The sequence below is a fragment of the Macrotis lagotis genome, chromosome X (assembly GCF_037893015.1).
Source record: "Macrotis lagotis isolate mMagLag1 chromosome X, bilby.v1.9.chrom.fasta, whole genome shotgun sequence".
In the NCBI taxonomy this organism is placed as follows: domain Eukaryota; kingdom Metazoa; phylum Chordata; class Mammalia; order Peramelemorphia; family Peramelidae; genus Macrotis; species Macrotis lagotis.
Window position 1 is genome coordinate 186,819,256 of NC_133666.1, and position 26,650 is coordinate 186,845,905.

At 38.0% G+C, this 26,650-nt stretch overlaps 1 protein-coding gene across 5 annotated transcripts in view; it reads right to left on the reverse strand.

The window, feature by feature from the left end:
• Positions 1 to 26,650, reverse strand: part of FBXO10 (F-box protein 10) — a 99,333-nt gene that overhangs the window by 48,581 nt on the left and 24,102 nt on the right. For 4 of the 5 annotated variants that reach the window (XM_074207608.1, XM_074207607.1, XM_074207605.1 and 1 more), the window contains exons 2-4: positions 24,637 to 25,227; positions 21,334 to 22,170; positions 1,102 to 1,251 (exon numbers count right to left, since the gene is read on the reverse strand). In XM_074207608.1, coding sequence (XP_074063709.1) covers positions 1,102 to 1,251; positions 21,334 to 22,170; positions 24,637 to 25,221 — 1,572 coding nt within the window. In that variant the 5' untranslated portion in view covers positions 25,222 to 25,227. Of the gene's footprint in view, positions 1 to 1,101; positions 1,252 to 21,333; positions 22,171 to 24,636; positions 25,228 to 26,650 lie in introns of those variants that run through there. The other variant, XM_074207609.1, reaches the window with a different exon arrangement.

Consider the following 26,650-nt stretch of genomic DNA (forward strand, 5'->3'; position numbering starts at 1 on the left):
TGTGCCTCAAAGGAAACAGGAAAGGCTTAATCCCACCCCCAGTTTCAGAAGACAGCTGCTTCTAGAGAATTTTGGAGAATAGTTTTAAACTAAGATGGAAAAAGTTTGGAGTTCAAATAAATAATGTGTCTGCTGACACATTTAAGCCCTCATAACCTGGCTCCTTTTCCCCCTACACTTGTTATACTTGATTCCTTTCCATAAACTATTTGATCCAGTGACACTGGCCTCTTTTGCTGTTCCTCACAGAAGGCACCCCAGCTCTGTTTGACTCAGTGTATTTTTGTTGGCTGTCCTTCATGTTTGAAATGTTTTACCTCCTCAACTTCACCTCCAAGTACCAGATGAAATCCAATCTTGTACAAGAAGTCTTTTCTGATTCGCTAGAACATTAGAACTTTTCCTCTAAGAGTAATTCTAATTTATCACATCTCTATCTTGTTGGTACTTAGTTGTTTGCATGCTCTCTCCCTTGCTTTACTATTTTTGCCTTTCTTTATATCCCCAGCCCTTAGCATAGTCCTTGGCACATAGCAGGTACTTCATAAATGCTGCTGATTGACTAGCTATTACTCATATACTCAAATTCACACAATGCCTTTGAAACAAATAATCCTAAGGCCGAACTAAAATCCTAAATGTAATTTTCTATAACATTAAATTAACTTTTTCCTTGAATTACTGATGTCTCTCTTATTCTTAAGTGTTCTTACAGGTAGGGAACATTTCTTTTACCAATACTTTTTTTGATGCAGTAGGTACTTAAATGTTTAATGAATGAATAAATGTTCTGCAACTAAAATAAAGATTAAAAAAAGGAATGAAGAAAACTATAAGAAATAGTAGGAAGAAGCCAAATAGGAAAGCACAAGAGAACAGAAAGATTAGATAAACTCTGTGTCTGTCTGTATGTATGTATATATGTATGAGAGAGAGAGAGAGAGAGAGAGAGAGAGAGAGAGAGAGAAAGTCCTAAAACAAAGAAACAGAAAGACTTGACAAATTTATGAATGGAATTTAAAAATGTTAACAGAAACCAAAAAAGTTTGATAGTCAAATTTCTAACAAAATAAAAAAAGAAAAGAGTAAATGGAATGATACCAGTATGAATGGGTTGGCTCCCTTTCGGATATCCACACCAGCCTCGGAGTTGGAATAAATGTTATTGTCAGCAATCAAGCCTCCTGCTTCCAGGCGCAAAAATATTCCTGATGCTTTGCAATGATAAATGTCATTCTTTAGCATGATGATCTAAACCAAAAAGAAAAAAGTTTTCTTAACTGTTTGGTTATAAAGCTCTAAAATATATGACTAAATGATAAGTCTAGTCTTTCCCTTACCAGTTGACTTATAACTGAATTCTTTTCAATTCTTTTCTTTTAATGCTTCAGTTTAAGTGATATGTGTACATATGTGTGTATGTAGTTTTACATACATGTATGTGCATATATGCATATATAAAATATGTATATATTCACATATTTTTATATAAGCTCATTTATTTAAAAACTGGCCCTAGCTTCTAAACAAAAGATTATATCCCCACTCCACCCCAATTCTTATACTTCTACTCAGAACCATGGCTTCTTTATCACCTTCTTGTCAATTTCTTGAAAAAAAGTTGTATCAGAATTCAATATTTATTCTACATTTATCTATAGATAGACTCATGGAAATGTTATTTTAAAACAAAATCAAACAACCATTTAAAAAAAACCCCACGACTTCAAATCATGCAGCCTAGCTGTGAACTGATGGGACCCAATGGAGATGAAAAGAGTAGCTATCACATAGCTAGAAAGAAAAGGGGGAAGGAATAGGGAGGATTTTTCTGAGCAAAGGCATTGACATGAAGCCAGAAGCAAAAGGTTCTTAAAAACAATGGCTGCAGCCTCAAAACAAAACAAAACAAAATAAAACACAGTGTCCACTGTCCACTGTGGAAAATTGGAAGCCACACCCACAAAATAGTGATCAACATCAGCAATATTTATTGACACATTCAATATGGAGATGTTCAGGAAGGCAATAATGTATTCTGAGTCCCTTTGTCATTACTATACCATTTTGAAAAACCAGCACTGTAATGTGGGTTAAATACAAATGGAAAGTGATTTCAATTCTATCCTAATAACTTTTGTTATTCTTAGTCATTGTTCAGTTGTGTCCAGCTCTTCATTACCCAAATTGGGGTTTTCTTGGCAAAGAAATTGGAGTGATTTGCCATTTTGTTCTCCAGCTCATTTTACAGATGAGGAAACTGAGGCAAAGAGGGTTAATTGACTTGCCCAGGGTCACAAGGTTAGTATGTGATTTGCTTTTTGATTAATGGCATTTCTTTATGGCAGGTCTGCCAAAATAAAAAAAAACCCAAATTGAACCTATGATTAACAGCTCCAGATTGAGCTTCATCTCCCCACCCCTAGCACTTTTGGGTACCTTGCCATCTACCCTTCTACTACTATGTATTCCCACCCCACCCTTTTATACTTCTTGCTCAACTCCGAACCATTTTAGAACCCATGGGATAACCCAGGATTGGGAAGATGTGTCACCACCAGGAACACATACACTCCTCTGTCTCCCTCCTTTGACAAGATGCCTGACAACTCACAGGCTTGAATGACATGGGAGCCAATAGCTCTACCACCTCTAGGGAAAAAGACAAACTTCTGTTTGCAATTTCAAGGCCCTCACAATCTGGCTCCCATCTTTCTTTCCAGGTTGATCCTACATTCACCTCACACACCCAAAGTTCCAGGCAATATAATCAACTTGCCAACCATCGTATATGGCAACGCCATTCCCCATCTCTCCTGTATAAGCTGTCCCCAAGTCTGGAATGCTTTCTCTTCTCATTTCTTGGAACACCTCACTCTTTTCAGGCATTAACTCAAATGCCACCTCTGTCAAGTGGATTTTCTTCACTGGGATACTTGGAATGACTTGGAAGCAGGTCTTGAAGAGGTAGTTGATTATAATAATTGTTCTCATCCTAGTCCTTAGGCTACTAAGCATGAGGAGTAACATTGGCAGAGATAATACCCTTAGAAAAGAAATTAAGAAATTTGCAAAGTGTTCTCTCAGGGCTAGTGCTTAGTCCTATTTATTTAATATGAAATGTTAAACCCATAAATCACACATAAAAATATTTCCTGATGAGTTATAATTTCTTCTAGAGATGTTATTATACCTTCTCAGAGTTTAAAATTTGTCTTTATTTGTTGCTCCTTTAAAGAAGTAAAATCATATTAATCTTAGGGAAAAAAACAACCAAACATTTCAGATTATGACAGCAGGGTAAACATAAGAATCCATCATTGACCAAAGAAGCAAACCCGTGAAAAAGAAAGGCTGCTATTACTGTCAGTAATTCTCTTTTCTAAGTGGCATATTTCAGGTCATACTTCTACTTGTTTGCTAGCAGCTAGCTAATTATCTACCAAGCTATCATTTACATAGCTCTTTAAAGTTTACAATACAATTTATGTATTTTATCTCTTTTGATCATCATAGGAACCCTGTGAATTAAAGGCTATGAGGAATCTGAGCCTGAGTGACTTGCCCAGGGACACACAGTCTAACACTCTAAATAGTCTCTTTTATCAATTATCTACTTCACCATCAGCTTAATTTTTCTGAAACCAAATTCAGGTCAGAGGAGTCTGATTCACTCAAATGTCCAAAACACCTGGTAGGGCCTCAGAGAAGTACTCTAGGGATCTTCAAGGTATTTTTGTCTAGTTTAATTCTTTTAATTTCAATTTTTCCTGAAAGGTACACAATGACTGCCTGTTAGCCAGGACTGTTAAACTAGAAGACTCTGCAAATAAGGTAACCACAAAGTTCATAGAAGAAGAAGAATAAAAATATTTCAAGTAAGAGAATAAATTTGTAAGCACAAGAGCTTATTAAGAAGAATGACAGCATACCAAGATTCTAATTAAACTTGTTTAAGTTAATGAGACATTTGACTGAGTTCTATTTGATGTAAATGAAATTGTTTGTTCACAGTTTGGGAAATAACTTGGATTAAAGTTATTAGACAAAGTGCTAGACAAATTTTACTTCTAATAGAAGACAAATTCATTTCTAAAAGAGTTGACTTGGTTTTTCTCCCAAGAAATCTTCAGAATGGGAAAAACAACAGATTGGGTGAAATTCAACTGCACAATGATAGAGACAAAAAGATAAAGTTGTTTGTTCTACACAAGATCCACACTGTGGTTCAAGAGTGTAGGGAATTTGTTAATGTTCCTGTTATGTCACAGTAACGGGGCTCCAGGGATACTCAAAACTTGGGTGCAGCTCAAATGGGTCTGAAATTAATTCCTCTGGTGTCCTATGGTTTTTACCTAACACTTAATGATTGGTTCTGCTCATTTCTCTACCTATCCAGACAATTTCTAGGTAAACAGTTTTAGGAAAAATTTAAGTGAAATACTGTTAAAACAAGGGAGCACTGTTGGGAATATTTTCTAATTAAAGTTAATTCATTCTCCAGGAAGCAAACAAAAAATGGGACTTATTTAATGGTTGGTTTAAAGAAAATTCTCATAATATAATAAAATAAATAAAATTGAATTAAAAATGAATAAAAATAATTTTCAAAATAACTGGGGGTTCAAAAATAACATATCTGCTTCAGCCTTGGACAGCTATTAAACTATGATGAAGTTAGCCCCTCCTTTCTTTCCCTAAGGGAGAGGGAATGGGCAGAAGTGCCCCAGAAAGGAATGACCATCAGGAAAAAATGCAAGACAACTGAAGGGTAAGAAGTGCTGCTATTAATACAGAGGATGAAATTCCATTGGGGTCAATATTTTAGTCTGGGGTGAGGGAAGTAGGAGGATGGGATCCTTCCTCACCCATAAGAGGAAAAGGAAATGGGAACTAAAACTGCAGCTCTGCCTATTTGGTTCAACTAAAAATGGTGAAATTCTTACCTCCCAAAGGTAATTCACTCTTAATTCACTCTGACTCTTGAATTTCAGTGTAAGTGTATCTGTACACACGCACACACACACACACACACACACACACACACACACACACACACACACGAATGCCACAATAGTCTGTTTCTCATTTCAATCTGCTTGCTTTTTATATTTTCTAAATATTCTCAGAAAGAAATCAGTTTCTCTAAGATAACAATTTACAAATTATTTGGTCTTATGATCCTTTTACACTCTGAAAAATTATTGAGGACTCTCCTGCAAAAAACTTTTGTTGATGATTATATCTTAGTGTTATTATGAAAAGTTATGACTTTGTGGCCCCTCATCTTCTGAGCATACTTTTCTAAGATACTGTGTGTAGGGGTAGCTAGGTGGTGCAGTGGATAGAGCACTGGCCCTGGAGTCAGGAGGACCTGAGTTCAAATGTAGCCTCAGACACTTAATAAGTCACTCAACCCCATTGCCAAAAATAAATTTTTTTAAAAAAGATATTGTGTGTGTGTGTGTGTTTACTTGGGAAAATGTACAAGGAGCTAAATTGGGGAGATGGAGGGAGGGAGAGAGAGGGAGGGAGGGAGGGAGGGAGAGAGAGGAGGAGGAGGAGGAGGAGGAGGAGGAGGAGAAGAAGAAGAAGAAGAAGAAGAAGAAGAAGAAGAAGAAGAAGAAGAAGAAGAAGAAAATTACAGGAATTTTAGGAATGAGAAAAGTGAGGCTCAGATTAGAAAAATGATATGTTAGAGGACACAGAATCACAACTAGACCTAAAATCAAAGGTGTTTGAATTCCAAGTATGATGCTCTTTCTTTTTTTACATGAAGCCTACTCAGATGCATTTCATTTCTTTCCAGTAAAGTAAATTGTTGAAACCATGAGTGATTGGAGGGGGCCTCCTAACTGTTTTTTGCATCATCTCATTTTAGTGAACAACATGTATCAAAAGAAAATTAAATGATACCTCCTTTGTGGTCTTACTGTAGAGAGATTCATTATATTCCTTAAATTAAGTGATGAATCAGTCAACCAAGATTTCCCTCCTCATTTTCCTCACAGTCATTTACCACTACCCTCCCTTTACAGAGGGCAAACTGTAATAGAATGCAAAACCTGTCCCTCATCCATCATTTTACCTGGATAAGAGTGAGCTGGATTAGTGAGTGAAACCACTTGTTAGGGATTAAAAATGATTTCACTTTATTCCCTAATCATGACAGATAGGAGACTGAGCCCAACCTTTTTGTAGTTGCCTATGATACATCTATAATGTATATAAACTGCAGATAGAATAGTTTAATACAAGATTAACAGCTCTACCAAATAAGCAGACCCAGAAAAGGCCCAGATGTGAACGCTGACCTTCATTCTCTTTAGGTTTGGGTTTTTTTTTGTTGTTGTTGTTGTTTTGTTTTTTGTAAGGCAATGGGGTTAAGTGGCTTGCCCGGGCCACACAGCTAGGTAATTATTAAGTGTCTGAGGCCGGATTTGAACTCGGGTGCTCTTGATTCAAGGGCCTGTGCTTTATCCACTGCACCACCTAGTTGCCCCTTGACCTTCATTCTCAAGCCACTTCCTGCAATAAAACTCCGGTCAAGTCAAACTCTATCTTACAGAAAGGAAAACTGGTTTATACAGAGGAGAAAGGATAGGCCCAGAGTCCACTATGCTAAAGGGCCAGAAATAGTTCTCCAATAGATCTCTTCAAAGGAACAGGTCCGAATGTGAGGCTTTGAGTACTTTCCCAAAGATCACTAGAAAAGTACATGGAGAGGCAAGGTAATGAATTTTGATGGTTGACAAACACAGAGGAATTAGGAGAATCAGAGCTAGGGTTGGAAGGGTCCTCAGAAGTAATCCAGTCCAATTACATCATTATGAGGAAGCTGAGTACCTTAAGTGACTAAGGCTAGATTATATGGATAGTAAGGAACAAAAGGGGGATTTGAATCCAGATTTTCTGACTCTAGAACCATTACTCATTCCACTATAGGGAAAGCACTTTTCTTCTTTCCCCAATAGGATATCCAAGATGTTGGTTCAAATGATGTTTCTCACCTCCTTTTCTCTTTCCTAAATCCTGTCACATCATACCTGTCTTTTTTTTCCACAGAAAACAGTATTTAATATACAAAAACACTATATGTAATAGAAAAATAATTTTATATGAAATCCCATTTTTTATTTTTAAACTGGAATATTTATTTTTTAAATAATTAATCAAGTTCATAATGAAAAAGAAAGCAAATACATAATCATGGTGGGTAGAGTGCTTTGAGGCTTCAATAAATATACCAATATCTGGTACAGTACTCATTTTTGATAGAAGGCACGGCACTAGAGAAGACATTTACTACCTCTGCTATGGAGAAGTTAGTCTGTCACAGGTTGTATAGATTTAGGTTGACTTATACCCCTAAACAAAAACCATCTGTGGAGACTTTCTTCTCACTAGCAGTATTTTGACTGTTTAATTCGGAATGTGTGAACTTTCCACTAGAAGGCCAAATGAAATGATTTTTATCACGACATACTTATAGCTGTTTTGACAAGAAGGAATTCTAAACAAAATTTGTATATTAAAGGGATGATTCTTTCTCACAAAGCAAAATTTATGATAATATAGAAGACTGGCCAGAGAGGTAGAAACAGCTTCAAAAAATGATCATGGAAAATTATACCTGTGGTGTAGAAGGGAGCTCCAGAAGTCATCTGATTCAATTTTTCTATTAAATCCAAAGCACTTATGATATTATGGAAAGAGAGCGCTAAAGTGGTTGGTCTGAAGATCATGATCCTCAAGTCCTAATTCTGCTATTTATGTTCTTTTTTAAAATTTTTTAAAAATTTATTTATTTATTTTTATTTTGTACAAATTTTTTTTATACATTACTAAGATATTCTTGTTTAAGAGTAAACATAATACCCCCTCCCCCCAAGAAAATATAGACCTGCATAAGCGATAAAGTAAAGGGGAGGGAAATAATTAAAATTAAAAAATATTAATAATAATTGTAGGTAGAGCCAGGTGGCGCAGTGGACGGAGCACCAGCCCTGGAGCCAGGAGCACCCAAGCCCAAATCTGGCCCCAGACACCCAACAATAACCCAGCTGTGTGACCCCATGCAAGCCACCCCAACCCCACTGCCCTACAACCCCCCCAAAAAAGACCCAAAATAAAATAAAATAGTAATAATAATAATAATAGTAGGGGTGTCTGGGTGGCAGACATCCCTGGCTCTTGAGCCAGGACCACCCAAGTCCAAATCCGGCCTCAGACACCCAACAATCACCGAGCTGTGTGGCCCCAGGCAGGCCACCCAGTCCCATTTGCCCTGCAACACCCCCCCCCGAAAATAATAATAATAATAATAAAAAACATGCTTCAGTCTGTGTTCCAACACCACCAGCTCTGTCATGAGTAGATCACATTCTTTAGGATAAGTCCATTACAAAAGTTACTTCCATATTTTTCCACTGTTGCCATTGCTGATTGCAACTCTCTCCATTCATACTTCTCTACTACCTGAACTATATTTTCTCTCTCCTTTCACTCTGTCTCTGCTGTAGGGTAGCTGAGTGGTGCAGCAGACAGATCCCCAGCCCTGGGGCCAAGAGGCCCCCAACCCACATACCACCCCTTACCCAGCATCCACCCAGCCCTATGGTCCCAGACAGGCCATCCAATCCCAGCCCCTTGCAAGAAGTAAAAAAGCAAATGTGCTATATCTGACCCCATGGTCCATTCTCTCCTCCATCACTCACATCACCCCCCTTTCCCCCTGTCCCCCTTCTCTCCTCTCTCCTTCTTACTACAGATGTCTATATCCCAATGAGTATATATATATATATATATATATATATATATATATATATATATATACTGTTTCCTCTCCTAGCCACCTCTGATGAGGGCAAAGATTCTCTCATTCCCCCTCACCTTCCCCCTTCCATATCATTGCAATAGCTCAATGTAATAAAGAAAAATCTTATTACAGGAAATATCTTAGCTTATTCTCCCCCTCTCCTTTTTCTTTATCCCATTACATTTCCTTTTTATCTATTGACTCCATTTTTATAACACAATATATCTTCAAATTTAGTTTTCTCCTGTGCTTCATCTATAAAAGCTCCTTCTACCAGCTCTATTAAATGAGAAGGTTCATATGAGTATTAACAGTATCATTTTTCTATACAGGAATACATGTAGTTCATCATCATTAAGTCCCTCATATTTTCCTCTTCTCCTACACTCTCTATGTTTTACCTGAGTCCTGTATTTGAAGATCAAACCTTCTGTTCAGCTCTGGCCATTCCAACATGAACATTTGAAATTCCCCAGGTTCATTGAAAGTCCATCTTTTTCCCTAGAAGAGGACATTCAGTTTTGCTGGGTAGTTGATTTTTGGTTGCATTCTGAGCTCCTTTGCCTTCTGGAATATTATATTCTAAGCCCTACAAGCTTTTAATGTAGTTGCTGCTAAGTCCTGTGTGATCCTGACTGCAGCTCCTCGATATTTGAGTTGTGTCCTTCTGGCTGCTTGTAATATTTTCTCTTTGACTTGGGAGTTTTGGAACTTGGCTATAATATTCCTGGGGGGTGGTTTTTTTTTTTGGATCTCTTTCTCAGGGAGACTGGTGGATTGTCTCCATTTCTATTTTGCCCTATGCTTCTAGGATATCAGGGCAATTTTCCTGTAGTAATTCTTTGAAAATGATGTCAAGGCTCTTTTCCTGGTCATGACTTTCAGGTATTCCAATAATTTTTAAATTATCTTTCCTAAATCTGTTTTCCATATCAGTTGTTTTTCAATGAGATGTTTCACATTTTCTTCTAATTTTTCATTCTTTTGGTTTTGAAGTATTGAGTCCTAATTTCTCATAAAATCAGCAATCTCCCTGAGTTCTATTCTTTGTCTGAAGAATTTGTTTTCCTCAGAGAGCTTTCTTATCTCCTTTTCCATCTGGCCAATTCTGCTTTTTAAAGCATTCTTCTCCTCAATAACTTTTTGAACTGTTTTATCCATTTGACCTATGCTGATTTTTAACATGTTATTTTCTTCAGCATTTTTTTTTTGATCTCCCTGACTAAGCTGCTGACTTCATTTTCATGTTTTTCTTGCATCTCTCTCATTTCTTTTCCCGGTTTTTCCTCTATCTCCCTCACTTGATTTTCAAAGTCTTTTTTGAGCTCTGTCATGGCCTGAGCCCAATTTCTGTTTTTCTTGGAGTCTTTAGATGCAGGAGCTTGTACCTCCTCATCTTCAGATTAAATGTTTTGATCCTTCTTGGGATCACAGGGAAAGCATTTTACGATGGTGTTCCTCTTTTTTCTCTGCTTACTCATTTTCCCAGCCTGAGCCTGTTTTTGGAGCACTTACTGTGCTTTTGGGACACCCCCACACAGATCTCAGTGTGTGAGGCTCTGTCCTCCCTCCTTGGCCACAGCTGAGGTAGGGGGGGGGGCCTAGACTGCGATCGGTATTTGAATGTGGTCAGAACCCCAGCATCCTGTTCCAGGGACAGAGGAAAGAGCTGAGCAGTCTCTCTCAGCTCCCCCCCTAGGCTCTGCACTCATGCCCTTGGTGCTCCTGCTTACTGGCTTCTGCTTCTTGTTCCTGGATCTGGGCTGCTGCAGCCATGCTGCTTGCTGTGTGCCCTGAGGGCTGGGCTTCATGTGCTCACTCTGGCAGAGGGTCCCCCACTGTTCTCCCAAGTTGTGCCTGATGTTCCCCGGAGTGTAGATCAGGAAACTGCCCCCGTGAGCCACGGCTCCCAGCACCCTGGGGCTGCCTTGGGGAGGCTGAAGTACCTTTGCTCTGGTGGGCCACCCTTCTGGTGGGCCACCCCTCCAATCCTGTGTAGCCAAGCCTTTCCACTCTTTTCCAGGTTACCTTGGGTTGGAGAATTGTCTCACTGGATCCCTCTGTGGGTTCTGTCTCTCAAAAATGTAGTTAGAGTCCTTAGTTTATAAATTTTGCTCCAGAGAAACTGAGGAGGTCCTCTCCTGTCGCCATCTTGGCTCCTCCTCCATATCTGTCTTACACAATGTGAGTAACTGCCTCAAATCTTTGTTTCACTTTGATTGGGCTTGGTTTAGTTTTAAAGCATAAAAGAATAGAAATCCTTGGGTTGTAATATTTCAATTTCAAAGAGCTGAGCCTTAAAAAAATTATGAAGTAGGAAAAGTATTTCACATCATCAACCCTTCCACATTCTATTACTTTAATAAGGATCTGGCAAAATGAATTATATTGAAGTTTTATTGATGATATGATAGTCATATGAGAATTACCTGAAATCTAACAGAGGATTCCCAGAAGGACCAAGGCTTAACAAATAGCAACCAATCTTTTGTGGTAGAATTCAGACTCTGAGGTCCTTGGGAAGCTCTTGGGATAGGGGTGGTTATCTTCTAACAGCTCTTCCAAACACTTCTTAGTGAAATCAACTCTTAAGGTAGATTCTCATCACAAGGTTTTTATATAAAAGTGACAATTACGTAGTATTTTGAATTTCTTTGGCTTAATGTATTATGGAACTATTAACTATTGAGATGAATGAAAAGCTTGAAAGATAGTTTCTGGGTAATTAATAATCAGTTTAACAATAATCAATAAATTGATGGTCAGTATCTATTTCAACAACCAAATAAAAATCATGGAGATCACTGAATGCTTAAATAACTTGGCAGGTGAAAATCAAACCAATAGGTGAACAATTAAAGAGGGAGTAGACTTTCAAATGAGGAAGTGGGCTAAAAGTCTTCAGCAACTCCTGTTGAGGATAGGGCTTGATCGTAGTCTCAGCTTCTTCCAACAATCTGGACAAAGAAATCCATCTCTATCCAAACTACTCTGGTTAGTTTTCTCAAACTACCCCAAATCAAATTGGGCATCTATAATAGCACAGATTTAATGCTTTAGATCCAGAATTCATATAGATTAGAATTGATTTATATTCTAAACAGAAGTAAGATCAAAGAGCAGGGCAACTTTATCTATCAGCTTTGTCCTGAGGAAATATAGGGGGGAAAACCTTAATCCTAATTTGATAATTGGTTATTTTAATGTAATAGATAAATATAATGATAAGAGTAAAAGAAAACCATGCCTTTTCTATAAGTACCATAGGATTTAGAGATGAAAGTCACCTTGGAGAACTAGTTCAACCACATAATTTTACAAATGAGACTGTGAAAGGTTAAATCACTTGCCCAAAGTCATGCAAGACCTAGATTTGGACCCAAATCTTCTGCTGCCTTAACCAGCCACATTCTTCCCTTCTGCTTCTCTAGCATGGAACACACACTCTGATGTCTGCTTACATAATGAGGCAGCTATGTTTGTTCAAGGAGGTTCAAATTCAAATTAGTATAAAATATTAATTTAGAATTTTTAGGCTACAACTTGACTACTCACAGATAGAAATCTGAGTCAGGCAAATTAGCACTGTGGCTTCTTTAAATGGGAGTCTATTTCATCTCTCAAAATTCATTCAGCCTAAGTTCTGCAATGTGATTACTGGAGTGGGTGGTAGCTATTCCTGTAATAATCACAAAGGAAATACCTAAGAGATAAATTTCATAATTTTATAAACTGTCACACAGACCCCAAAATAAGTTAGGTTTGTAAAGAGTGACTTTTGTATAAAAAGAACATGCCTTGAATACACATTTGGAAGAGCACATGATACCCACTAATTCAAAAAGCCTTGTATACCCCATTCCCATTGACTAATTTTCAGAATAATTACTTAAAGTAATTTCAGACTGTAGCAATTCTCTGAAACCACTAAGAGAAATCTATTTCTACATCTTAGGGATAGTGCCAACAACTTTGAACTTGGAAATACCATATAAAAATCCAAATTGTTCATTTGTTACAAAGAAGTATTATACAACTAAGGCACAATTGCATAAATATGAAGGACTACAGCATTGGCCCTAATGTGATCTTCACAGAGCATGGGAGACTGACAGGGATTTCTAAGTTGACTTCATTTCTTTTTTGTGGTTTTAGTAGAGGCTTTGAATGATTTTTAAACTAAATATTAATAGCTATATAAAATATCCCTAAATCCTTAAGGGGGGGGTGGCTAGATGGCACAGTGGATACAGCACCAGCCTTGGAGTCAGGAGTACCTGAGTTCAAATCTGACCTCAGACACTTAGTATTTACCTAGCTGTGTGGCCTTGGGCAAGCCACTTAACCCCATCTGCCTTGCAAAAATCAAATAAATAAATAAATAAAAATTTTAAAAAATTCTTAAGAGGTATGAAAGGAATGTGTATTTGATCTAGAGTTTTCAACAATAGCCTCTAAAATAAATCAGATATTGGATATTTTAACTGCGAAGAAGGGTATTTAACAACTAATAAGAACAAGGGGGCGAAGATTTTGTAGTAAAACTGAAAGAACCTTTCTCAGGCAAGATATAGGCTAATTTCTAACATGGGAAATCTTTGACAATTGCAGCACTCTGACAAGGTTTAATTCTCAATCAATTCGTCAGCAATTAAAATCAAACTAGTGAAGTAGAAAATGTACAAAAAATGTTTCTCTATGATGTTGGAAAACAGGGCAATCCACAAGAGCAAATTAAATGTATCTGATGCAAGCTAAAAGATAAATTAAAATCTTCCAGAAATGTACAGATTTCTCTCCTTGATACATATCAGCAAGGTAAAGAGGTCAGTGAAGATGGAAGCATGATGTCGAGTGGGAGAAGCCCTGGACCAAGTCAGGTTCTGAATTTCAGTTCTAACCTTGTAAGGAAATGATCAGGTACAGTCTTTCTACTTTCAATTTTCCTTAAGCATAAAGTAATTGGACTAGCTGACCTCTAAGGCTAAGGTTTCTTCCAGTTCTAATGCTAGTGACACTTTATTTAGTGATACTTTATTATTGGGGCAAGAGCCCCAATAATACATTAATCAATCAAATTTATTTCCTATTTGTAAGTAAAAAATAAATATCAACTCAATAAGATTACCCCAATTTCTTCAAAAAGAGGTTAACTGGCTCTAAAAAAAAAAAACAAACCAAAAAACCACTCTAAATTTTCCAAGACTAAAAGGACCCTTATAAATCTCATCCTTCTCAAAATCTTTTCTACAACATGGCCAACATATAGTCCTGAAGCTTCTGCTTGAAAAATGTCAATGAAGAAGAATCCACTATTTTTCTGAAGTAGGCCATCTATTTTTGGAGAGCTCTAATGGTTAGGAAGTTTTTCTTTACAAAAAACCCTAAATATGCCTTTTTTGTATCTTCCACCCACAGGAACTATTTCTTTTCTTTGGAATGATAAAGAATAAGTCCCATCCCTTTTCCAAATGACAGCACTTTACATACTTTCGTGACTTGCCTCCTCCTCCCTTATCCCAAAATCACCTTCCTCAAATCTTCTAGTTAAACATTCTTGGTTCACACAATTGATAATATGAACACAGTTCTTCACAATCCTAGCTGCTCTCCTCTGAATTCTCTCCATCTTCTAGATCAAAATACTCCAAATGTGATCCAACCAAGACAGAATGGGGAGAGGAAATAACCTTCCTTACTCCCGGAAAGAACACTTCTCAATGCAACCTCAACATGCATTAATTTATTTTAATGTTACATTCATGCTTTTAATAAATAATGAGTTTGCAGTCTTCCAAAATCCTTACATTCTTTTCATATATATATTAATCATGCCTTCTCCCCATCCCTCATCTTATACTGTGAAGCTGATTTTTTTTTTTAGGTTTTTGCAAGGCAAATGGGGTTAAGTGGCTTGCCTAAGGTAGGTAATTATTAAGTGTCTGAGGTGGGATTTGAACTCAGGTACTCCTGACTCCAAGGCCAGTGCTCTATCCACTGTGCCATCTAGAAGCTGATTTTTTTAAAAGACGTTATATTTATTCCTTTTAAATTTCATCTTTTGTGAATCAATGTCCTGGCATGTCAACATCTACTTGGATCTCGATTATACTCTGGCATGTTAACTCAGTTTCCTTGTCTAAAAAATAAAGAAGCCAGACTTGATGATTTCTAAGATTTCCAGCTCTAAATCTATGAATCTATTTCTCTCATATTTGTTTCATCTTCAAATTTGATTTAGGATGCCAATTATATAGATAAAAATATCAACTAGCACAAGACCAAAAATAATTCCCTTGAACACTCCAGTATAGTTGTCTAGGATAACATCAAGCTATTAATGACTACTCTTTGGTCCAGTCATTCAACCAGTTCCCAAATCCATCCAATTATACATTTGTTTAGCCCAGAACTTTTTGTTTTTTCTGCAGAAGTGGCATTAAACACATTTGTAATTGCTCTGCCATAATCTAGGTAAATTACACCTATTATATTATAATTATAAATTATATCTATAGGATTCCCTGTTTAGTAATGCTATCTGCAAATGAAGCTAATTGGGTGTGATCTATTCTTGATCCAAACCAGATTGTTGTCATCACTGTTTTTTCCTCAGATTTTCATAGATCATCTTTTAAATAAAACATTCTAGAGTTCTGCCAGGAATCCAAGTCAAGTTCTTTGGCTTACAGTCTACAGATTCCACCCCCTTCCCTTTTGTTAAAACTGGGAAAACAGTTACTGTTCTCCAAATCTGGAGTTTCTTATTCTTGAAGACCTTAAAGACCTAACAGTGGCTCAGGAATCACATCCACCAATTCTTTCAGTGTGTGTGATTTATCTGAGTCAGGTGACCTGAACCATCATCAAGGACTATGGCCTTACTTATCCTCAGGTATAAACTTCCTATTTTAACCTTTTGCTTAGTTCTTTACAGGCCAAAGAGTATACTTCTTGGCAAAAAAGAAAGGAAAGAAAAAAGAAAAAAGAATAGTAATTAAGCACCACCATCTTTTCTCTGTCATCAGTTAATAGGATCACCCTGAGCAGTACTGTCTGAACTCTCCCAGTCAAGGAACTAACTGCCTTTTAAGGAAGAACATTCTATTTTTAAACTATAGTTGTTACTTATATTAGGCCAAAAACAATCCCTCCTAATTTCCCTGTAACTTGGTTCCTACTAAGCCATCTACATTTCTTTCTTTGATTCAATTTCCCACCAAATCCTCATCTTACTTTTAAAAAATAAATAATCTCTTTTTCATCTTTAGTTTTTCTCAATAGCCTCAGTTCATTCTGAGCATTAGCATTCTCACCATCTCTATTACCTTCTCTTGCTTCCATTAAAAAAAAAGTATATTGGATAGTGTACTCCCTGTGTATCCACATTGATCTCTAAAGAAAACTTTTTTCATCTGCTCTCATTCCTTTTGTGTGTTTCTTGAATCCCTTTCTACATCCAGTGTCTGAGAAAACACTAACTAAATTATCTGGTTGGTAAGATGTCAGAAGAATCTAAATAAGAGATATTTATTTCAAAGAATACTGAAGTTCTTTTTAGTTTCAGAGTTCTTTATAATACATATATAGCTAATCTTTCAAATTTTACATATCTCTGTTTTCAAATGATGTTTTTGGGTTTTTATTCACAATTTTAAAAACCAAGTTAAACTCTATCCAAAAAAGTCTACCTTTATTTGAATTCAATTGGATTTGACTTCAAAAAGGAAAAATGAAGGGAATATTTCCGCTGAGAAGAACCCAAATTCTTTTAAAAATTTACCACTTCACATAAAAAAAAAAATTAAAGACTCTACTGTTTTTATGTGGTCTAGATAAAGAACTCTGAGTTTTTGGTATTAATAGTGCAGAAGACTGAATCTAATCTAGAAAATACAGAATTCTCCTAAGCTTATGAGAGCTATCCTCTGCCCAAATATGTATGCAAATGTATTTTGTGCTCAACCTGGTAGTGTCTTCAGGGACTGGGTAGTCTCAGTGTTGACATAGCAACATATATTCAGCACACAGGGCAAGAGAAAAGATGCTGACATAACCTACAGTTAAGTCAAGGAATGATTCAATAGGAATCAAAGGTGTAGTGGAAAGAACACTAAATCTGGAGTGTGCAGAGGACCTGCATTTGAGTCCTAACCCACAGGACACTGACCAAGTCACTTTACATTCCTGAATCTCGATTTCCTCACAGGTAAAAAGGCCTCTGAGGTACCTTCCAGCTCTAGATCTGTAATCCTCTGACCTTAAAGGTCAGTCAGACAACACATATTTAGTAAGTACCAGGTCCTGGGCTAACCCCTATGCCCAAGGCAGAATCCCTTTTATTAACATCCTTGGACTCTTCTCATCATGGAACTCACTGCTTTCCAAGCCAGACTATCCTATTTTTTGAGCTATAGTTCTTCCTTATTTTAGCACTCAAAATCTATCTCCCTATAATTTCTTTTTTTTTTGCTTTTTTTGCTTTTTGTAAGGCAATGGGGTCAAGTGTCTTGCCCACGGTCACACAGGTAATTATTAAGTGTCTGAGGCCAAATTCAAACTCATGTCCTCCTGACTCCAGGGTCAATGCTCTATCCACTAAACCACCTAGCTGCCCTCCCTATAATTTCTGAAACAATCTGTTTCATACCAGGCCCACTAAGTCTTTTGTTTACAACTAAATTATCCATGGCCAAAATTTTACTATATTTTTTAAGCAAAAGTTTTTTGTTGCATGTGTCAGGGAAGGAAAAATGTAATTTTTAACATCATGTGATGCTTCATTTTTAGAAACTTTTGGAATCTGCACTCATATTTAAGGATCAAAATGGAAAAATTTGAAATATTATTAACTGAAAATGACTTATTTTTTCTTTCTTTTAAGGGAACTAGAGGGGTATAAAACACATAGGAGAATCTGTTAATTAGATTCTTGGAAAGAGTAAATAAAATGCTGATATAATTTGTATCTGGGAAGAAATGGAATATGATGAACCTGTAGAATATAAATTCCGTAAGGGGAAGGTTGGTTAGTCTTTTTTATCCCCAGCAGCCAGCCACAGCACCTTACTTAATAAAGATTTACTGAGGGGCAACTAGGTGGCGTAGTGGATAAAGCACCGGCCCTGGAGTCAGGAGTACCTGGGTTCAAATCCGGACTCAGACACTTAATAATTTCCTAGCTGTGTGGCCTTGGGCAAGCCACTTAACCCCGTTTGCCTTGCAAAAACCTAAAAAGAAAATAATAAAAATAAAAAAAATAAAGATTTACTGAATTGAAAATTTTGTCACCTCCCCAGAAACACCTTAAATGGTTCCTCACTGGACTTAGTGATTCAGCATTTCAACATCCAAGTGTATTGGGCTCTCTCATTACATTCATTTGAATCAGTCCCATATGATGCATTCATTGAAATGTTCCTTCCCTCAATCACTCAATCATTCCCCCCCCCCTTTTTTTTAAGGCTTTTACAAGGCAAACGGGGTTAAGTGGCTTGGCCAAGGCCACACAGCTAGGTAATTATTAAGTGTCTGAGACCGGATTTGAACCCAGGTACTCCTGACTCCAGGGCCGGTGCTTTATCTACTGCGCCACCTAGCCACCCCCCAATCATTCCTTTTAATGGACCATAGAAGGAGCTTCTGGATTTCATAAAGCTTCAAACCAGTAGGCTTTTCTCTGACTGCTTATCATTTGTCATCTTTGTCCCTAAAAATCCTAGGACCAGTTTCCATGGGTAGTTTTCTATCTTTCCCACCTTTCCACAGAAAATAGAAAGGGCAGAAAACTACTTGTGGTACCATAGCAACCAGGGTTAAAAGCACTAATTTGCAGAAGCTCATTATTAGTGTGAAGAACATTCTTCATATAACTGGTTACCCAACAACTATCCTAGAAGCTATCCATTAGTTTCAAGCCTCTTTTTGGAGGATGTTTGCCACCCTTTATAAGTCCTTATTATCATTTGGTGCCAGAAGACTTTTCCTTATTTAGTGGGCAACTCTGATACAATAGCTAAATGGTGAATGAATTTTTTTTGATGGGTGTGAGGTGCTTTGTGTATGTTCTAGATAGTATAATATTCCTTCTAAGAAGAGAAAAATGAACTTTCCTCCCTTTTTTCCCCTAGGGTCTCTTTTGATGCTCATAAGAACATCGCAAACCAATAGCCAGTGAAAGAGTAGTATTTGTAGTTGGTGATGAAGCATTCCTGTGCTGACTTGAAGGGAGCCCAGAGAGCTGCTGAAGGAAGGACCTGATCCTTGGCAGTAATTACACCAAAAGAATTCTCTGACTCTCTCTGGGTAGGAGGGTACTATGTGCACTTTTTTTCCCAGGAGGTTCAAGACCTCCTTTCCTATAAGTCTTATAGGACAGCATTCTATAAAGGATAGAAAATATGGCTGAGTCAATACTACATTGGTTGTTTTGTCTTGAATGTTTAATGTTTCATTTCATTAGATAATTAGTTCAGATTGCTCCTTGATACCTGGAAGACAGCCCACCTTAGGAATGGCGGAGCCCCACAGGTCACCTGAATCACTTCCAATCCAGCTATCAAAGCCAACATCTGGGGAGGTAACTTTTGGGGTTCAGCCATCCCCACCAACCATCAACAAACTGCCACATGCTGGCCAGGCCAGTTGACCATGCTGAAGTAACAAGGTACTTAGAGGAAGATCCAATACCACCGAAATCAAAATGTCAATCATCTCCCCTTGGATTCTGATGGGAGACAGCTCAGGTCCATGAACTTAAGAGCCTTTGGAATAGCAATTCTTCCAGCTCGAGATCCTAAGCCAGAGCCAGGATCTTGGGAAGCAGCCCCTGTAGAGATGCAAACTTGGTCATTGCTCCTACAGTAGCAATGGCCACAGATATAAAAGACCTAGAAGGGAAAGTTCTTGCCACATAAGTACTTGGCCTTGTCAAACAATTCAATATTAGAAACTAATATGACTTTATATGTGGAAATGACATTAAAGAAGAACTATGAACATCTACTTTGCTGCAGTACCTTAAGAACTTGAAGACTTTTCCATCTACCTTACAACTGAAACTTCCAAGTTTTGTCACTCTCACTAGAATGTGAACTCTCTGGCACTTAACAGTGTTTTACCCATAGAAAGCACTTAATAAATACTTTATTCATTCATTTTATTATCATTATTTTTCTATTCTCTTACACTACATTTTTTCCTAAGCTTTGATTGAACTAATTTTCACCTCAACTCAAACATGAGGAGCTCCTCTTTTTGATCAGGAGATCAAAAGTTAAGATCTACTCTTTGACATCAGAGGGGCAAATACCACTCTATAGGGCTAAATTTCTTCTACTGAGAAGGAAGGCAGCAATCTTTTTAGAAGATAGGGAAAGAAGTTGAGGGGAGAAGGGAAGTGGTCACTGATAATTAATATGCTAAGACTTAAATGACCAGCTGTTTTGCAACACTTTATATTCATTCAGATGCAAAAACAAAACCAAACCAAAAAACCCATCATCCGATGGTCCCCTCCTCTGTGGATTAGCCTCTCCAACCTTAGCTACACTGGTCCTTAGAGGACACATATCCTGCCTGTCCTACCTGTCCCTGGCCCATATTCAGCCTTTGAGTATGGTAGGGCTTAATGGAGTAAACTGTTCATTGCCATAGTTATCACCCCAGGATTTATTCATGTTAATCCACATTCCTCTACTTCTTAGCATAAAAACTCAAATGAATCAAATGGGTTAATAGATATGTAACTATGGGTCAATAGATATGTAACTAGTCTCCTAAGTGATGCATAGAGCAGAGTAATTCTCAGTAGCACAAGGAATACACTAAGGTCAAGACCTTGGATTGGCTCTGAGTTGAGTAACTTTAATAACAAATGCAACACAAGGGGTTATGTCATTTAAAAGAGACTATGACTAATCAGTATCACTGTTTCATTGATTCTACTTGGGTCAGAGCAGCAATGTGTGTTGACCATATGAAAATCTGTATTTATAAGGCACAGCTTCCCTGATTCAGTCATTAGGGATACTGCCTTGACCACATCCTTCCTGCCTTCCTGAACTCTTGAAGGTGCTCTTGGGGTCATTTTGGTATGGTCATTTTGACCCCAATGAATTCTCTGCCCAAGAAAATAAATAGATGAGTCCTTACTCACCTTCACAACTGCTCTAAATTTTTCAATGACATTCTTTTTTAAAAAAATTATGGACATGGACATGTTTTCTATAAAGAGATGAGTAATGATGGAAGAGAGCATAACCAGGAAAGCAAGCAGACCAAAGGAAATGCAACACATACAAAAGTACCACTGAAAAAACTAAGTTATCCAATAAACCCAGTGATACACCAAGCACTCACTGCACATAGATGTTTTATACATAGGTCCCTCGGGTAAATCAGGAATCAGGTATCTGGAAACAGGCAAACAATTAGACTCAATTGATTAAATACTCATCTTAAGGACTCAACTTTTGCTTGTTTAAAGATGTGAATTTGAGCACTTCTCACAGCACCTTGCTATTCTGCACACACCGGACAGCATACATCAGGTCCCTGAAGACATTCCCTTCCATCTTGGCACGGCCCTGTGAGCAGACAAAGACACCCCCCTTCCCGTCTCTGAAAAGGCACTTCCGAATGAGGCAGCCCTGCAAAGAACTGGCAAGAGACTGAGCCTCGCTATCTCTCTGAAGCTCCTGGTGCAGGGTTTTTAATTCCAGGCCATTTTGAAGGTTGGACAGTCGAGTGCTCTGTGGCCGGCCGAGCAGAGAACTAGCTAGCCGGTGGCTCAGACTGGGCACTGGATGAGAGAGTTTGTACACAAACTGGTCTTCAGGTTCATTTTCACTACTAGAGCTCTGGCTGCTGTCACTGGAGTCGGCATCCTGGGCAACGCCCTTCCCATCCCTGGCTGGGCAGACAACCCTGTTAATTTCATTCTCCTTCTGAAAGTCTTTATCACATGCCTGCGGGGATTTTGAAGTTGGAAGAAAGTTGCTCTGATCTGCATCTATAACAATCTCACAGGTCCTTAAGTTTCCTAACTGCCCTAAGGTTTCCTGGTTTGATGGGTCTTGAGTAGTTGATAAAGCAGAAGAGGACTTGACCAGTCCCATCAGATGCTTATAGGCCCAGTTCCGGTCAGAGGATGGATGCCCTTCAACAGTCACAGAGGCAATTTCACTCCCAACAAACTCACAATTTTCAAGGACACAGAGGGCTACGCTGTGAAGGATGATGCTGGCTTGATTAAATGTACAAAATTTAACTTGGCAGGTTCCTGGAGCATTAATCTGCAACTGCCCAGTCTCAAAGTTGCAATTGTCAAACTGGACATGACCTGAAGATACCTTAAAAAGAAAAATAAGAAAATGAAATTTCAAAATGATCAGTGATTTCCCTCCTTATTTCTGATCTCCTTTTCCCTTACAAAAGAATTTTTTTTCTTTCAAATAACTAAGGAATTATACTTTTTAACAACTAATGGACAGCCAGATTCACTTCTCACACCTATAAGAATTGTACTTCAGCATGCTCTTGCTGGTTCTAGTTACTTACTGCTAAGTAGCCAAAGAGAAAAATTTCAAACTAAATGTATATGTCTGCCTCTCTCACTATAGCCCTCTAACCTGAGCAAGTTCTAATGGGCAGAAGCAATACCTCCAATAATAGAACAGACAGAATATAGCTTTAGCCCTTTCCATGCAACTAGGGGTTCTTGCAGTACCTTTGGAGTTGGAGGATGGAATAATTCAGAGAAACAATCAGCGATGATTGGCGGGGGGGAGCTCTAATAAATGTATTCCAAGTTTCCAGTTTGAACATAGTGACTCCAGGAGATACCTGATTTTTGCAAGTACCATGGAATTCATGTTCAAGACCGGGCCAGGCTTACAGGATTCAGAAGAATTCTATCAGGTAAGAGTGAGAGAGGTAGTATGATTCCCTGATCACCAAATGTAGCATTTTAAACTCCTTGGGCAGGGTACTTTGGAGGGGATAGGGAATAGGAATAAAACCTATCCAATTTATAGAACCCAGTTCAGGTTAACTCCTTTAGAGTGAGGTCATTCAAAGCTTGGTGGATTTAGTTCTAACAACAGCAACAAGAGTTGACATACAGAGCTCTACAGCTTCAAGTAAGCTTGGGGTTGCCTAAAACTGCTTCATGGATTGAGCATTCAGATTTGGGGAGACTCTCACAACAAAGCACTTTCATGGACGTTTCTCAGGTGACAATCTTCCAGAAATTTTCATTTTCTATGCATTGACCATTCTTGCTATTGAAGAACCTTGTGCAAAAGGAATAAACTTTTGCTGATACTTAACCCTGGCTAAGAAGCAAAATAAGATGAGAACTGAGGGCTTTATTTTTAAATGAATTTAAAAATTTTATATTAATCTAATTTAGATACTTGAAACATGAGATGAAAGACCTTGCTGAGGTCTCAAGAGGTATTCTATTTTCAAAAATTCTTCATAGGTCATTAGAAATCCTATTGATTTGTTCTAGTATTTAATCATCTTTACTGCCATTAAAATTTTCCTTTATGGCCAATCTAAATTTTCATTGCTATCATTTATTTGTTTGTTTTGTTTTTGCAAGGCAATGGGGTTAAGTGACTTGCCCAAGGTCACACAGCTAGGTAAATATTAAGTATCTGAAGCTGGATTTGAATTCAGGTCCTCCTAACTCCAGGCTGGTGTTCTATCCACTGTGCTATCTAGCTGTCCCCATTGCTATCATTTAAATTCATTTCTTATTGTTGAACCCTCTGTGTAAATGAATAACCTCTCTGGAAGGCAAGTGAAGCCTTCACATATCAGATCAGAAAAAGAGTTATTGTTATCCCTTGCCAACTTCTTTTTTAGGCAAAAAATGTCAACTACCTTTATTTGTTTCTCATATTTTGTAGGGAAAAATCTCAATATTTGTCTTCAGTTCTTTTTGCCAGCTTTAGAAGGTTTGGTGGTCCAGTTGAAATAGATATGGGTCACAACCTATCTTCTTTCCAGATAAGTCAGGTATATATTATGTGATTTAGAAAAAAAAATCATTTAGCATCATCAAAGGTTTCTCTCAAGGATAAAAGGGCTGTTGACAACTAACTGACTTAGTTAGTCACAGTTTTCAATTTCCTTCTTTTCCTATCCTTTTGAAGAATAAAATTTCCCTCAAAAGAGACTACTTTGGATTTCTCTACCCTTCCTTCCCTCCTGATTGTAGCAGATAATGACATAAAATTGGATATTGTGGGGGTGGCTAGGTGGCACCAGTCCTGGAGTCAGGAGTACCTGAGTTCAAATCTGTCCTCAGACACTTAATAATTACCTAGCTGTATGGCCTTGGGCTAGCCACTTAACCCCATTACCTTGCAAAAAACTAAAAAAACCCAACAAAACTGGATATTGGAAAAACCAGATGACAAAATGTAAAGAATGAGAAAAAGAAAGAAGGGCTGTGTACAACACTTACATCAGTATGATAATAATATTTATATAATGCTTTAAGGTTTGCAAAGTGAATTACAAAAGTTATCTCACTTGATCCTCACAACAACTTTAAGATGTACGTACTATTAAGATCTAAATTTTAAAGGTGAGGAAAGTGAGGCAGACAGAGGTCAAGTGTCTTACCCATTTTCACAAAGCTAATTTATATTTGAGGATGGATTTGAAATCATGTCTTCCTGACTCAGGTCTAACCATGGATAAGAAAGAAAAAGCATTGTATGTCACTGGAGTTAAAGGTGAAGACTAGACAACCAAAAACAAACCTGTGGGTTTGTGGGATCTCAGTTTGAATACACACCTACCTTGTACATAACAGGGCTGAACCATACTGGCATGAAGACCAGATTGCATAGCCGTGTTGTGGCACAATGCTGATCCACACAGACCAGCAGAGCCACATCTCCAAGCTTCCCTTGGCCCATGATCTCCACAGGTACATTCAGGATAATTTCTCCCTGTTCCTCGTAGATACCTGGGAATAGCACGATCTTATCATAAATGTTGGCTGAGGTCAAGGCACTCCCAAGATTGTCAAACTCACAACCAGGCCCTACATACAGAATGCGTCGATCCTTTCTCCTTCGGAAGAGGTAAAAACAGTTAGAAGACTCTAACTCCTGGGCATTTTTGGCCCACGTCTTAGCAGCCAAGTAGTGCTGTTTGAATGCTTCTCTCCAAGAGCGAGGCTCCACATCGGGCTGATTGGGCCAGTTAGGATGACGACACTCGATGCATCTCAGGCATAGCTGGCGCCACCTGGTGCTGTCCAGACTGAGAATGAGTTCATGCCAGGCTTTGCACACTAGGCTACAGCGACCTAGGTCAGGAAGTCTCAGGTAGGCTAAGATTAGGCGCCACAACTCCAATGGAAGACCACTCACCTCCATAGTCACCTGGGAGATGGAAAGCACATTCAAATGTCAAACATATAGGGGGAACTAGGTGGCGTGGTGAACAGAGTCAGAAGAACCCGAGTTCAAATTTGACCTCAGACACTTAATGATTACCTAACTGTGTGACCTTGGACAAGCCACTTAACCCCACTGCCTTGCAAAAAAACCAAAAATCAAAACAAAAAAGAGGGTCAAACATAAAATAAGATGATCAATCTTAGGGCTATCTGACCTAAGAACACAAAGAAAGCCTGAGTTTCATTTTTCAATTTATAAAATGACTGAGAGGAGGTCTAATTATAATAACTAACATTTATACTATACTAATATCACCACATTTGATTCTCACAACTCTGGGAGGTAGGTGCTATTGGTTAGCTCCGTTTTACAGATGAGTAAACTGAGGCATAAATTTCCTAGGATCACACAGCTAATGTCTGAGACTGGATTTAAACTCAGGTCTTCCTGACTCCAGGTCCAGGGCTCTATTCACTATGCTAACTAGTTGTCTGGGTCAGCTCCAGGATCTCCTCTGACACTGGGACACTAACAGCTATATGGAGAAGACCCACAGTGAACTTGAGAAACTATGTCCAAAAAGTTTTACGGCATATTCAGGTGAAAGGAGTTGGCTAAAATAAAATCATCCTTATTCATATTTATTACTATTATTTATATAATTTGTATTTTCTTATGCTATTCCATGATAATTTCTTCCCCTCTTCTAATAGAAACTAGTTGCACTTTCCAAAAAAAGCCTGATTGAACCGCTTCTTCCAAACAGCAAATATTCAAATTCTGGATCCAACTTTGGATTTCCAAGCAACAGTGATCAGCTGTCTAGGTTTATTTCATATTATATTGAATAAATGAAAAAGCATTTATTAAGCATTGATTATGTGCCATGCACATTTAGGGTCAAAAGCAAAAGAGTCTATTTTCAAAATATTTACCTTCTAATGTGAGACTACATAAAGCAGATGGTGGCAAAGGAAGGGTGCTCTGGTTTGGGAAACCAAAGGGATGGTGAGAAGAGAAATAGAGTAGTTGATTGGCATGGTCTTATGATGGAATTAATTTAGGATCACAGCAACACAGATTTAGAGCTGGAAGGGACTTTGGAGGTCATAAAGTCTAACCCTATCATTTTATAGTTGAAGAAACAGAGACTTACGAGTTTAAAAAGTAAATCAGTAAAACCAGTAAATCAACACTTTTGACTAATGTTGAATAAAAAATCTCAGATACTAAACCCTGAAGCACTCTGCCTCCAGAGAACTAGGGCTCTGATAGGTCATCTTTAGCCTACCTTGCCTAAATCTCCATGTCACATCCCCAGACATTTCCAAACCCCATTAGTGGGCATTGATCCTCTTTTCTCTTGACTCTGGTTCCCATGTTTTGCTTACCTGTATTTGCATCC